At 42.2% G+C, this 14,670-nt stretch overlaps 1 protein-coding gene across 1 annotated transcript in view; it reads right to left on the bottom strand.

Moving 5' to 3' along the window:
- LOC133972633 (ubiquitin-conjugating enzyme E2 E2-like) overlaps nucleotides 1-14,670 on the bottom strand; it is a 57,899-nt gene that overhangs the window by 42,783 nt on the left and 446 nt on the right. Inside the window, exons 2-3 of the mRNA XM_062410185.1 lie at nucleotides 12,032-12,229; nucleotides 6,372-6,422 (exon numbers count right to left, since the gene is read on the bottom strand). Coding sequence (XP_062266169.1) covers nucleotides 6,372-6,422; nucleotides 12,032-12,222 — 242 coding nt within the window. The 5' untranslated portion in view covers nucleotides 12,223-12,229. The remainder of the gene's footprint in view (nucleotides 1-6,371; nucleotides 6,423-12,031; nucleotides 12,230-14,670) is intronic.

Here is a 14,670-nt window from a genome sequence, read left to right as displayed (position 1 = left end):
ACTAATTTCCACCCCTGTCAATCACTGAGAGACTACTGTGGGCAAAGTGCGAGAAATGTAATTCATACTGCACATTTAACTGACATCTTTAGATGTCGTCTTGTGGCAGTGTTATGACACTCAAAGCCCTTTGATGGTGCCGATACAGGACTCCTGCTTCTGACTTTGATGTATTACTGTCCTCACAGCTGTAACAGCTGCTCAGAGACTGATGGTTCACACCAAACACACAGTTCTGAGAGAGACATATGAGATGAGTCACTGGTCAGAACACAGTGTGCCTCCACAGCAGATGAAAAACCTTTTCCCTGACATACCGACACAGCATGCAGTACATTCCCATGTGCATATGTGACTCTTAAAATAAAATCTTGATATCAAACTCCACCTATAAAAGGTGACAATTACTGATTTTAAAATGTTTCCACATAGCAGTTTGCATAGTATATGCTTTTGATAGTCATCCTCCTCAACACCAGAGAAAGGTTACGACTGACAACATAATGAAAATGTCTTTCCTCGATTTCATGGCTCACTTAAGTGTGATTACTAGTATTTAAGTGACTGTTGTTTATGTAATGGCTGCAGCGGATTGAAATCCAACTTAGATTCTCTTTTCTCTTGCATCATTTCACATTAGATGCATGAGCATTTTCATCAGTTGGTTATTGCTTTTAACAGATGACAGCCATGACAACTGTCATAAATTAAATGCTGCTTGAAGTGTGAAATACCTTATATATTCACATAACATTAATGTTTAATTTCAAAACGATGTGTTTATTTTTCAGGATTTAATACATTAAAGCAATGTGAAAAGCTGAACTGTTTGCAAGACAAGACCAGACTTAAGAAAACGTTTTTCTAACCAAATGACTGAAAATAATTGGATGACTAATCTGTATTGAAAATAATCATTAGCTGCAGCCATATTATATAATGTTCAATTGTATTGTGCTTTTAAAAAACAAATTGAGCTGAATGACCAATTCATTTGATAGAAAAAAAGGTGAGCCGTCCCCCACTGAGACTGATTTGTAATTAGGTCAAGTGCATGCATCAGCATCACTACTGTGGTGACTACTGCTCTGAATGACATCTCCAGCGCGGGATGACAGCACCCATATCCTGGATACTTTGGTTTCACATTTGTGCAGAGGGTGGAAGGGAGACCTTTCATCCATCATTCATTGACTTGCTTCAGTTATTTAGTATAAGAGCAGAGTCAGCTGAATAGATTTGATCCTGTGTGATCCCATGATAATACTGCTGAGCGTATTTCTTAGGTTTTTTTTTCAACCTTGGATAATAGCATGAAATTAAGTACATATTAGTTTACTCCAGTGCAAAGCTCCAGCTCATTGCTAATCACTTGTTTGTTGCCACATGATGGATGAAAATGTAGAATCACGCTGGCATCAGCATCTGCCTCCTCTATGCAATGAAATTCAGATGACAGTGAAAGTTTTGTTTGAGTCAATCCTATCTACAGACTGATAGTCACGGATCAATATACTTTTACCTCATTCCAACCCATTCTGCACTGACACTTCTGCCTTGTTAATTTCAGTGTTTAGATGATACAGCTCTTCACTGGGAAGTTATTCCCCTGGAAAATTGACAGTTTTACTGGGATTAAGGAGAGAGAGGGAGAGCAAGCGAGCATGAATGATAGTGTTGGGGAGAGAGGGAGAGGGAGCGAGAGCGATATGGGGTATTCTTATCAAAATGCTGCCAGGACTATCATGAAAGGATATGGTAATTATGGAAAAGGCACACACGTACACACCTATGCACACACGTACGCGCGCACACACACACACACACACACACACACACACACACACACACACACACACACACACACACACACACACACACACACACACACACACACACACACACACACACACACACACACACACACACACACACACACACACACACACACACACACACACACACACACACACAGGAAGGCCACCAAGCAATGGGCTAATATGATATGTCTGGTGTGGGGGCTATTTCCATACCCTGCCAGAGTGCTTGTCACATTCAATTAATTACTCTCTGGCAGTGTGACAAAGATGATTAAAAAGAATGATGAAAAATATTCCCTCATATGGTTCCAAAAAATTCCACTAAATCTGTTTAAAGTGAAGCCAAAGGAAAACAAGGCATGTCTCGGTAAAAGTTAAAAGTGATTTCTATTCTCTCACTCCCGAGAGGGATTACAGTACCATTCACGCTACTGAGCTACTGAGGAAGGGAATGTACAAAATGAGCCAAAGTGGATGTTTGCTGGAGCTGCTGTGATGATGAACTGTGCTTTATTCTGGCGGGAGAAAAAAAAAGAAGCCTGTGGGGTAATGAGCGTCCATTCATAACCTCTCACATCTGATGTCTTTCTGCTAACGCAGCCTATTTAACACCGTCAGATCAATTAGTAGGTGAAGAAAGGGAAGGGGAGATGTGGAGCCTTTTGTTCAAACAGCCACTGTGTGTGAGGAGGTACAGTACTGTTGGAGGGAATTCATCTCGACAGAGGGGTTTTTTAAGACCCACAATGTGCAATTGTGCTTTCGGTTTTCACACAAAAGAACAGGCTGAAACAGAATTGTTGTGGTGAAACGCGTAGACTTAATCAAACACCGGGGATGTGACAGCCTTCTGGGGGAATTGGGAGCTGTTAAACAGTGGGGCAAAACCCTAAGGGGCATACGAATGCTGGAATCTACATTTCAAGCAGCACAACGCCTCCGGTGGCTTATGTGTCTGACTCCCCCTGAAAAACGCTCAAACGACTTGAGCATTATTTTTCACTTATGACTGAGGATTCCCGACTGCAGCCAAGCTCAATCCATTCGTCACGAGGACTCCTTTTCACTGCAGACATTCTTCAAGGAAAACACAAAAAATTTATTGTGTCTGCACAATACATTTGTCTGCCCGTGAAATTTATTTTTCCTCCCTCTGCTGTTTGGTCCTCTTGTCAAGAAACATAACGGCTTGGTTCAGCAGGTTTAGCGCTGGGTTTGATAGTTTGAGGGCCGACAAACAGCCGGCAGGTGCTGGAGAGATCTCTCTGACTGTGACAGATAGTCCCTTCATAAAAATAGTGGCTGTTTAATTACACTTCAAACTGTTTTGGTAGATTAATGGTTTTATTGTGAAAGGTTTTGATGGAAACTTTTCAAAGGTAAAATGGCTTTTTTAAGGCCTGTCAAAATGCTGATTCCATTTGATGAGTTAACATACTAAACCAGCAAGTGTTGAGCATTGTGAAGAATTACAACAGATGAAGAAGAAAAAAATGTTCATGAAGATCCTTTAGGGGTTGTTCAGGCTTGTGTCCATTAACTGTTAGTGCATTTATTTATTAAATGCATGAGTCCATCTCAGGTTTGTGAAAAACTGTGAATAGTTTGAATTCACAGCTGTATCTGCTGGATGTGCTGGATTCGTCCCCTGACTGACCTTGGCCCTAACATGACGGTCCACATCCAAATTAAATGTAGTTCCCCTGCTCTACACATCTGCAGCAGATAGGTCGTTTTAATGTGTTAATCATCACCTCCTTTATGTGCTTTGCAATTAGTGCAACTTTCAAAGTAAAGGCAATGGTAGGCCTGTACAAAGGAGCCGGAGGTGATTATACTGGTTTTCTCAAATAGAAATGTTCCACATTTTCCGTTGTTACGGTCTTTTGAAACACAGTACGAAGAAAGTAATGTCAGACCTCATTAAATGCTTAGTTAAAGTCTATAAAGGAGAGGTAAAAAGTACCATTATCTTAATGATGACCTTTGAGGAACTGGATTAAGACAACCGAGAGAGGCACTCCACATTAACTACAGTTCCGTCAGAAACATCATTAACGGAATGTTCAGATCCACAGCAATGCAGCTCATAATACTGATTTATTAGCCAACATGCCTGGTGTCAGATTGATACGCAGTGTGATTTTCCAAATCATAATGTTAGAAGAGAAACTTAGAACAGTGGATATCGCATTAAAACACCATACAGAAATGATATATAGGGTCTACATTGCTGTTAGGAAGACCACTCTATATGCTGCCTTTGCTTGATTACACTGGAACAAGCAAAGCCATCCTAATAACTCTGCCCCAGTGCGTTCTTTCAGACTGAGTGCCAGCTTTATGGAATCACAGGTGTGATGTATAACACACTACAGTTCCGGCAGAGACTGCAGCAACAATCTGGATTTCTCAAATAATGTATTTGCAGTCCAGTTGTTACCAGTCATAATGGAAAACCATTCCAGGTATACATAATGTTATTTAGATTAACAATATCCCAGAATACATGGTGACTATAGTGAAAATCATCCAGAGTTGTCACCTATGCTCTTTTTCGGACATGAACTCCGTAAAATGTCCACACCACATTGTCCTTTAAAATATGAAGAAGAGCAAGAGATTGTCCTGCTCTGATACATTCACAACTAGAGCACAATATTCAGAGTGTTAACAGGGGTGCCACCTAGAGCATGCAAGAGACTGAACATGATGTATAAATGCAACGGTGGAAACCACATATTGTTGTGCAGAGGCATATCGACACTGGCGTCAGCCCTTATCAACAAAAGCTCTCTTATCTCGTCTTTACAAGTTGAGATTTGTTTCTGTGTATTCTACGCATGTGGCTCCTCTTTTATATCCTGATATATCTGTATTGTAATGGTTTTCTTTCAGTTGTGACTCTGTTGCGTGGATTCTGGCTTCTCTCCAGGCCAGGAAGAGACCAATCATAACGGCAGACATCAGTCCCTGTCCCTACCAAAGCTTCAAAAGGGCCTGAATGCATGTTGAGCATGCAAGCGCGTAGGGAGGGTCAAGCTCACCCTCATCACAGTCCCGAGCTCAAGAGACGTCATTTGTGCACACAGAGCAGAATGCTCTCTCACTCGTGCATGTGATACTGTTCTGTAGGATCGTATTACGTGCATGAGCATTGTGTTTATGTACGCGTGATATTCAGACACTGATTAAATACCATACCTTCTGCCTGAGCTATTCTTTGTGGACACCCAGAGGACAATGAGCATCTGCATGCATCACCATTCATCAGAGCCGCTCAGTGCTTTGTGTTTGTAAGATGTGTCTATCACAAGAATAGACAGCCTGTGCATGGGGCATGTATCGGAGAGGCATCTGCTCTCGGGTCTGGATATGGTATAAATATAACCGAGTTACTATAACAAAATAATCTGTCTCAGCAGTCTTGGACATCCATTCATCCATTATCTGTACTGCTTATCCTTTGAGGGTCACAGGGGAAGCTTGAGCCAATCCTAGCTAACATTGGCCAAGAGACGGGGTACACCCTGGACAGGTCACTAGCGTATAACAGGACCAACACTCAGAGAGAAACAACCATTCACACTCACATTCACACCTACCCACAGAAAGCCCACACAGACATAGATAAAATGCAAACTCCACATAAAAAACATCAGAGACATGGAAATCACCACTGTGCTTCCCCAGTCTACAACAATATCATTAAAATTAGCAAAACCCCAAAACGATGGTGGACAAAAAGATGGATTCCAATAAGTTTGGCAGATTTTTTATTTGAGCTGTAAAGCACTGATTAGACGCATCAGAGTTGCTGTTGGAAGAGAAAATGCTGGATCAGTAAATCCCTGGATTGGGTAACTCTGTTTGGAGTGACTAAAAACCCAGCTGCTCTGCCTGAGAGCTTTCATGCATCACTGAGTCTCCCTGCTTTCTCAGCCCTGTAGGAAATGTCTGAACTTTGGTAACTTACTGCTCGCTGCCTGCGACACCTCCCCTCCTCCTCCTACTCCTCCTCCCACTCCCAACACTGCTCCCAAAAGCCTTCGGTTTAAGGAGAAACCCAACAGAAAGCCCCACACAATGAATGCCATAACTCGAATCGTGATTGGCAGGAGGCACCCCTGTCTTTCACCACGCTCCGACTCTGCAGCAAAATAAGGCCTGCAAACCAGTCAAGCCACAATAGAGGGCCTTGCCCATCCTCAGGGAGTGTGAGCTAACACGACACTGTTGCTACAGCGATCACAACGGTAAACACTGCCAATCAGGTCCATCGCACACGTATTTATTTATTTTATTTTCTCACCCTGTTTTCATGTCTCAGACTACTACAGGGGCCATTCATCATGCTTCAGCCTGAGCACACAGCGGTGCAAACACAGCACAGTGATCTACCTGCGCCATTCATGTGACTCACTCAGCCGGCACAATCCATCCACACAGCTCACACACATACACACATACACAGCTCTCACACACACACAAAAGTGCCTCGGGTGTCAGAGCAAATAGTCTTTTTAAAACCCACAATCAACAGGCTCTTACCTGCAATTTGGTGGTGGGTCCAAGGTTATCTCTGCTAGCTCCTTCTGGATTCTGAAACAAGATGAAGATCTATGTTAAAGTCACTCTCTCAAACAAACACGCACACAAAACAAAAGACAGTTGTATAAATCCTGACTGTAAAATCAATCTGCGAGTGTGCACACAGAATACCTCATTGATTTTCTAATGAGCTCCTCGGCACTGTGACTGAACACGGGAATAAGTCCTGTCACACACGATCAACACAGGGATGCGTGGCTGAGCATCTGCCATTTTCTACCCCACGTGAGCGTAAATTGATATTGACGTCAAAAGGCCATGTCGGATAATGGATTCGTATCTGATATATCAGAGTTAATTAATTTAGCTGCTGATCACCGTGCTGTCTCAGCCATCATGCTATCAGGAAGATGTTGGCTGTTGTCCACACTGAGCACATAAGAAAAAGGTTTGATGAATAGAAATTACATTCTTTAACTGTTTAATTTTCCTGTGTGATTTTCCTGCAAGGATCCTGTAGCCAGGTGTTTTAGCTTTAAATGCTGCTGTCATCCTCCAGCTATTCTGATGCATTTCATGTTTAAGCTTGAATGCTGGAGTCTAGTTCACAAATGAGGGGAGGAAACGGAGCGATGGAGATTTCTCCGATGTACAACTTTACAGGTTTCTGAGCCCTTCAGGGACAGGCCGTCCACGTCGGTTTGCTGAAGAGGAACTTGGCATACTCTATCTACTGATGAAAATCACAAGGTGTGATCAAGAGCTCAGAGTAGGTACTAAAAGGCCCTTGGTATAAGTCTGGACTCCAGAATCCAAATTGCCAAGTTTGCATGGACACAAGAACATATTCTATGCTGAGAAAGACCCCCCCCCCCCCCCTATTCCCTTTGTGTCTTATTTTCACACTTTCCTGCTATAACTAAAAATGCTTGAGGATCCAATAATAAGAAAGAAGGAAAAAACGGAAATTATTGACTACTCTTATTGATCCTGCAGTCTGTTCACTCAGCTGTTTGTTAGCTGGCTCATAAAAACGTATTTGCTGTGGCGAGAGCGAGGGAGAAGGAATGACATGATGTATTGTTTCTGCATCAACGTGGCAGTGAACGGTTTTGCGAGAGCAATGTGATGCTTACTGACAAAACACTAAACTCTTACTGCAAATGTGCTGAAATGCTATTTACACTGAGGAAATAAAATGCACTGAATGTGTCTGCAGGAGGAGTTTAAGTATCAAGGCAATCTGAACACAGTTATAGCATGAACATCATAGGAACAAAATCACTCCATATTACAGAATAATTAGCTTTAGATTTTCACGGTTTCTCATTTTGAGATCAAGGTACTATACCATCTTAATTATCATCTGTTTCCCTGGGAACCACAGGTATGAGGATGGAACCGTCCTTGTATAAATTTGTAGAGGTGGAAAACCAAATTTTCTTGTACAATTAACAGCAACAAAAGAATAAAAAAGATTGATGTATTATGGTTACCAATACAACTTCTTCTGGAACCAGGAAGTCACCCAGTAAAGCGCACATCTCCACCAAGGCCCAAGAGTCAGCTTATGAAACCACATTTAAATCTACTAGATCTGGATTTGTATTTGGATCTGCACCAACATGCAAACACTCAAAAATCAGTCCCCTAAATATGCCAGACTTTTTCCATCAGGATCCATTATCTATTCTCAGCGTCTCCCAATGTTGCAGTGAAAATTAAATTCCTCGATTGACACCTCACCCATCATCCAAGTTTCGTTTTAATTTGAAGTGAAATCCTGCAAACTACAGACAGACCAACAAACGCAGTCAAAAACATAACCTCTTTAGCAGAGGTAACAAAAAAAAGGGAATCATAAGACAGAGATCAGTATAACAATCATAACCTCATGCTTTCTCATCTCAGCAGAGCTGGTCCATCACAACCTGGAGTGGTTATGGGATCTGTTCTCCGACACTAGAAAAACGGATGGACACAATGTCCCCTTGTCCAACATTACAACTGTATCGTGACCTGAGGTTTACAAACTGATTCAGATATCCTACCAGCAGTTGCAATCTGTTAACAAAAAATTATTCAACCAACCAAGCAGCTCGGAAGTATAATGCCTGCTTCATGGTTCAATGTAGGTATATTGTGATCAACATATATGTTGTCTTGTGAACAAAGCGGTTGACAGGTTTGTCTGTCTAATCTTTTTATAGATGTTGTTGATCACGACAACAGCATGTTCACAACAATGGGGGCATTTATGACAAATACAATAACAGCTGATTCAGTTCTGGGCTCTGCGTATAGCGAGTCAAGCTTCACCGTACTTTGACAGGTGAACAGCCCTTTGTGCAGCAGTGGTGGTGCAGCTTCAGGCAACTGTGGACTGATTCCAGCAGCAGGTCTTTATTGCTGTAGCTTTATTACTGCAGGTCACTATTACAGCTTCACATAAAAAAAACAAAAAACTGTAACCAGCATCACCACAGACCGAGCAAACCGGCAGGTTTACAACAGGAACTCAACTGCTTTTGGGAAATGTAAAAAATCCCTTTAACAATAGAAAATCAGCTAAAGAAATGAATGTGCAAATAGTCAATTACCACACTTTGTGAGTGTCCATGGATTTTGATTTAAAGTCTCCTCAGTGCTGCTATGACTGCACACGACTCACTCGGGAGAGAGGAGGAGAAAAAAAGACATATTTGCAAAAATCCTGTTATACAATCTCCACAGTTATGGAGTCATTCTCAGCATGAATGCCTGCTGTGTAATTTTATCTGCAATATTTCCTGACGTTGCACATTTTGACAGCTGAAGCTTGGGACCTGTTAGGGAGAGTTCTGCAATGAATGAGGCCTCCAACAGGAAAGCCCTGCTTATACTGTGGCTTCATCGTGCTCCTGCAAGGCCTCTTTAACCAAACACTTACTTTTTCAAATGTTCCACAGCTCATTGCATTTGATAATCCCTCGAGACACTGCAAGCACCAAACTATTACATTCTGCATGCCTCAAAAAATAAGTCAATATCATCTGAGCATATCTTTTATAATGGAATGCACAAGCTTTGGCTTGTGTAGCAGCCAGTGATTTATTACATGAACTAGCACAGAGAACAGCTAAATAACAACTATGCCTGTCAACCCTCCTATAAAATGGTAACCCTGGAGGTCTTTATTCTTTTATGTTGTAGCCATCTCTGGTGATAAGAAGTCGTTGCTGTCAGATGTGGCTGGAGCTTTAAGCGCAGGCCTCACATCCTTTGTGCCAGAGTAGAAATACCGGGAGCAGAATGTTTGCAAGAGCAAATAAAGAGGCTTTCTCTAAAGTGTTCCTATAGGAGCCAGAAAGTTAGTGACATAAAAAAGTCATTGCAGAGCTGAGCTATATGACGGCAAATGTAGTGTTGGGATATAGTTTTATACCATTTAAATAAACTGTATAAATATTCCCAGTGTGATGGGAAAAGAAGGGCATTCGTTTTTGTACATAACCCATAAAGTCTATATGCCTCAACTAATGCTTGTCATGAGGTAGAACAGGGTCTCGAAACTCTCAAAAAATTATCCAATAAGTAAAGAGGGGGGGGTCTGTTTCCAACAATCCCTCCCTTCACAAAGGTGTTGGAAACAGGGGAAGTCTGACTTCTAAATGTCGCAATAACGGCATTTATTGCAATACATTGCTATTGACGTGTCAGCCACAGGGGATGGCAAGCAGCCACCTCAACTGCTGTGTTCAAGTTTATTTTTTTCGTGACGATGGCTCTTTCTTATTTCACCACTTCAATGCCTGGGCACTGAATGTTAACACCCGCAGGTTGCTGCAGTCTGGAGAGAGAACTCATTTCATGCTTTGATTCAAATTTCTGTAACAGATTTATGTGGACACTTCTGCAGCGCTATGTTTTTCTGTTAAAGTGTTCCTTTGTTTGCTATTATGGTCCTTTTAGAGGCTGGTGAAATTCAATAAATCAGTATTGTGTGTACTTACTCCTGTACTATTTTCGGTAAAAACAAATGGCTCTGATTAATGAAAATAGCTTTGGTGCAACAATAAAGCTTAAAATGAAGTCATTTGTGTAAAAAAAGTAAAAAATGCAGCTAATAGTGGGCTGATGAGCCGATTTAAATCACAGCAAGGAAAATGCCTTCATTAAGACTAACCTTGCTTGACCTGTGTCAGACTTTTTTCTTTCAATATTAAACTACTACCTACTACTGTTTATAAACCAGTACAGCACTTAGAATGCCTGCGAGAAAAGATTTTCTGAAAGTGTGCACATCTGGACAATTTGTATAACAGCAGACTTTTGGAAAGATAAGACATCATACAAACAAGCACTTTCCTTTTCCTGATAATGGCTGTGTGGAACAGTTCAAACGTAGTCAGATGACAAATTGGACAATTCTGTCTGTTTCAACCTAGTCTGCCCTTTATGCTGTTTTCACAACAAACCCAACCCACATTTTCAAAGCGATTAAATATAAAGTCATAGATGCAAATTTTGCATCTCTCACAAATTACACACATGGTGTAAACAACGCAACTGATTGTGTCGTTTGCACTTAATACGACGGTCGGTCAGACTGGGTAAAACATAATTTGATCTTCGTGGACACGAATAATGTAGGTGATTATTTGCATATAGACGAGGAAGTGAGTTCCATCACAGGAGACAAATTCAGAACACATTTTAAAATCAGGTGTGAGCAGACAAACATAACACTGTCCATCTGTGACCAGATCTCTCAGGATGGTAATATGTTAATACCAAGTCTGAACAGAGCCAAACTATCCTTAACGGAACTGACCTTTGGTACAAGTATGTTCCAAGTATCTGCTGCGGTGCCAACACTGTTACAACTGCTTGTCTGAAGATCAAATAGCTTTGGAGACCCCCTCCCTATCCAGTCACCTTTCCAACATTAAATGAGGAGGTGAGACCAACCATTTCTCTAACTTTCGAAAACCAACATGATGAAATATTTCATGCAGTCATTGTCCAGCAGTGCATAGATGAGAAAGGAGAACTTCTCTCTCAGGCTCTCTCTTTTTCCATTCATTATAGAACTGTTCCAGGAGAGACACACTGAGAATGTGCTCAGTTATAATGAGAAACGATACCTCGCCCCCATGTCTGTGAAGGCCTTCAAGTGTGGCTGGCTGGAAGAACTACAGACACCTCTGGTGGTTGGATAACACATCATACAAATCATGTCAATGACCTCCATCTGACAAGCACAAGAGACCAACAAAATCTTGCTCTGTAGTCAAGATAGTAAGATACACATACATGACATAGGAGGGTGTACACTGTGCATGTTACACACTGTTTACGTACAAAGTGAAAGTGCACAAACCGAAAAACTTTCTTCCTCTCCGGCAAATCTGCTATGAGTAACTGAGGTAAGGGGAAATATTCTGTATTTTTGTCGTCTCTATTATTTTTCTGTACAAGAATAGAAAAGCACAAGGTAAATGCTCCCTGTTCCCACTGAGAGATGATTTCTTTCAAAGCCAAAACTTAGCACAGCAGCGAGGACTGAAACACATAATGACAGATCAGGCAAATCGCAGGTGAGCGGCGAAACAAAGCGATTGGGGCAGAGCAGGCAGCAGAGAGAGCAGAGTAAAAGACAATCAGAGCGGTGACTTTACCTCTTGGCGCTGGTGGACAGCTTGGCAGCGGTCTTGCTGGAGATTTTGGCCTCCTTCTTTTTGGGCTGGGTCTGGTCCCGCTGCTCGGGGCCCGACTGTTCCGGAGGAGCCGCCTCCCTCTGCTCAGCATCCGAGCTTCCCCCACTGGTGTTGGGGCTGTCGTCCGGCCTCGGCTGCACCTCACTGGACATGCTGACACTGCAAACACACAGGCGGCGTAAAGCACATGCCGTGGAAAGAAAAAACACACAACCTGAGAGGTTTTCGAGCGTCTCATCAGAGGGATGAGTCCATCATCAGGATGGGTAAATTGTCACACCTTCTGCAATTCTTAGAGAATCCACTGTTATCCAAAGGGATGAGCCCTGATATGATTTTAACTTACTGCTAACATTAATAAGCCATTAATAATCTATGTATTGCTTTTCCAAATTTTTTACTGCATAAATCTATTTTAACTATGTCTTTGTTTGTATGTCAGTAATGTCATCACCACCATCTGCTAATACTTTAGCAAATCTGAGGCTCTGTGATGTGGCAATCTGACAATTAATCCATCGTCAGGAAATGATTCCTAGATATTCCCTGGTCCCAACCTGTCAAAATCCAACATTTTCTGGTTTCTTAATGGTTTAAGAGATCAAGCCGAATATCCTTTAGTTTCGGTCAAACAAACGAGACCTGGTGTTGATAGAATATAAATCATCAGGGGCTCTCGAGCTTCTGAGGGGCATATTACACCGTAAGCTGATATTTTACAAACCACACGATGAATAACTCATAAATGCAGAAAATAAACTACTGATGAATCAATGATGAAAGCCGTCATTAGTCGCAGCTCCACAGGGATACCTATAGAGGTACTGAGTAATATGTTAAACACACCACATACCTTTTACTACTCATCCTCAGCATCACCTGAGTTGAGCATCTGTTTCTCTTAAGTCGCAATGATGTAAGACACAAAGAAGGTCATCAATGTGGCATGTCATGTTGGGGTTGTCCTTCGGGATGTCTACCCTCATCAAATGCTGATAGAGACTTATTATGATGATTATTGATGATGTTTTCCTACACGTGGCATCTATTGCACTTCTGTCCGTCCTGGGAGAGGGATCCCTCACATGTGGCTCTCCCTGAGGTTTCTACGTATTTTTACCCTGTTAAAAGGGTTTTTAGTAGTTTTTCCTTACTCTTGCTGAGGGTTAAGGACAGAGGATGTCACACCCTGTTAAAGCCCTATGAGATGAATTGTAATTTGTGAATATGGGCTATACAAATAAAATTTGATTGATTGATTGATTGATCTCTGTCTCCCTCTCTCTCCCTCTGTGCATGTGTGTGTGTGTGCACCTGGACCTCAAGCTGAAGGCCTGTATTTACAATGTCAGTTCCGGCCGTTTGATAAATGTACGACACAGGTGAGCAAATGTGAGGGAGATTTCACGGAGATGAATATGAAATTGGGCAGAAGTGAGGACAGACTGTTCGATAAACATGACAGCGGCTTTGGCAAGCTCACTCTGCCTCATACTATTTACTAACAGCCACTGCATGAGCGCTATCTAATGCAATTAACTGCTTTTGGTGGTGAATTGATATGGGTTGATAATTGGGGGGGGGGGTGGAATCCCTCTCATGGTGCGCGGGCCGCTGTGACTTAGAAGGAAGCGGATTGTCCACTAAGCAGAGGATGGTGGTCCGATTCCCCCGGCTCCAGTCCACATGCTGAAGTGTCCTTGGGCAAGACATTGAATCTTTAATCGCCCCTGATGGCTGTGTCAGCTGTGCGTAAATGACGTGTGATAGACAAATGCATACATGTATGTAAATGGGTGAATGTGACTTGTACTGTAAAGGTCAATATTCAAAGTCAATAAAACTAGAAAAATTATTACTGTGTGGGAAACAATGAGTCTCCAGGTGTCAGGTGTACACAGCAGTATACTGAGTCGCCCCGGGCTCTTGCCCTAGCGATGGGGCAAATGTGTTGTATTACCCCTTCAGGTGTGAAACTGACAACAACACCTCAACCACAACCACCAACCCCAGTAAAGGGTTGTTTGTGTTAGTGAGCAGACCTGATAGAATATCACACCCCACAGAGGGAGAGTCCCCACATTGTTATGTGAGGAAAATACCATGTCGAATTCCCTTATCGCTGGGCAATTAGCAAAATGCTGCTTGCTTGGAGACAAACATTCTTTATTTCACTTCAGTCTTTTGTGGATAAATAGACAAAATAAATACATTTAAACTCTTTCATTTCGCACTATAAGTCAAACCTCACCTATTTAAGTGAGAGAGGTTTGTACTATGTTTAGGGTATATCTGGCAGCTCTTGACGGGAAGTTTCAATTCGCCTGAATTTGAGTGCAGCTTGGTGCAGTGGGTGTTCACCGAATTAAACGGTGGCAGCTAATGATGTGAAAAGCCTTTGATGGTATTGCTGTAAAGTGCGTAACAACGTGTCGGCACGAGAAAGGGTCTAAATCCACTGATATTTGGAAGGAGTTCGGGGGGAGCGCTGTTAGGATTCGGAAAGGAGCAGAAAGGGCACGCGTCGAGGTGGTGGTGGTGGTGGGGAGGGGGGGGGGGGTGTGAGCTGTCGAGGAGCCCCCGGTCCCATGTTCTTCTTG

This window comes from Platichthys flesus, chromosome 17 (assembly GCF_949316205.1).
Source record: "Platichthys flesus chromosome 17, fPlaFle2.1, whole genome shotgun sequence".
Classification (NCBI taxonomy): Eukaryota; Metazoa; Chordata; class Actinopteri; order Pleuronectiformes; family Pleuronectidae; genus Platichthys; species Platichthys flesus.
This window is presented reverse-complemented; position numbering and strand designations above follow the sequence as displayed.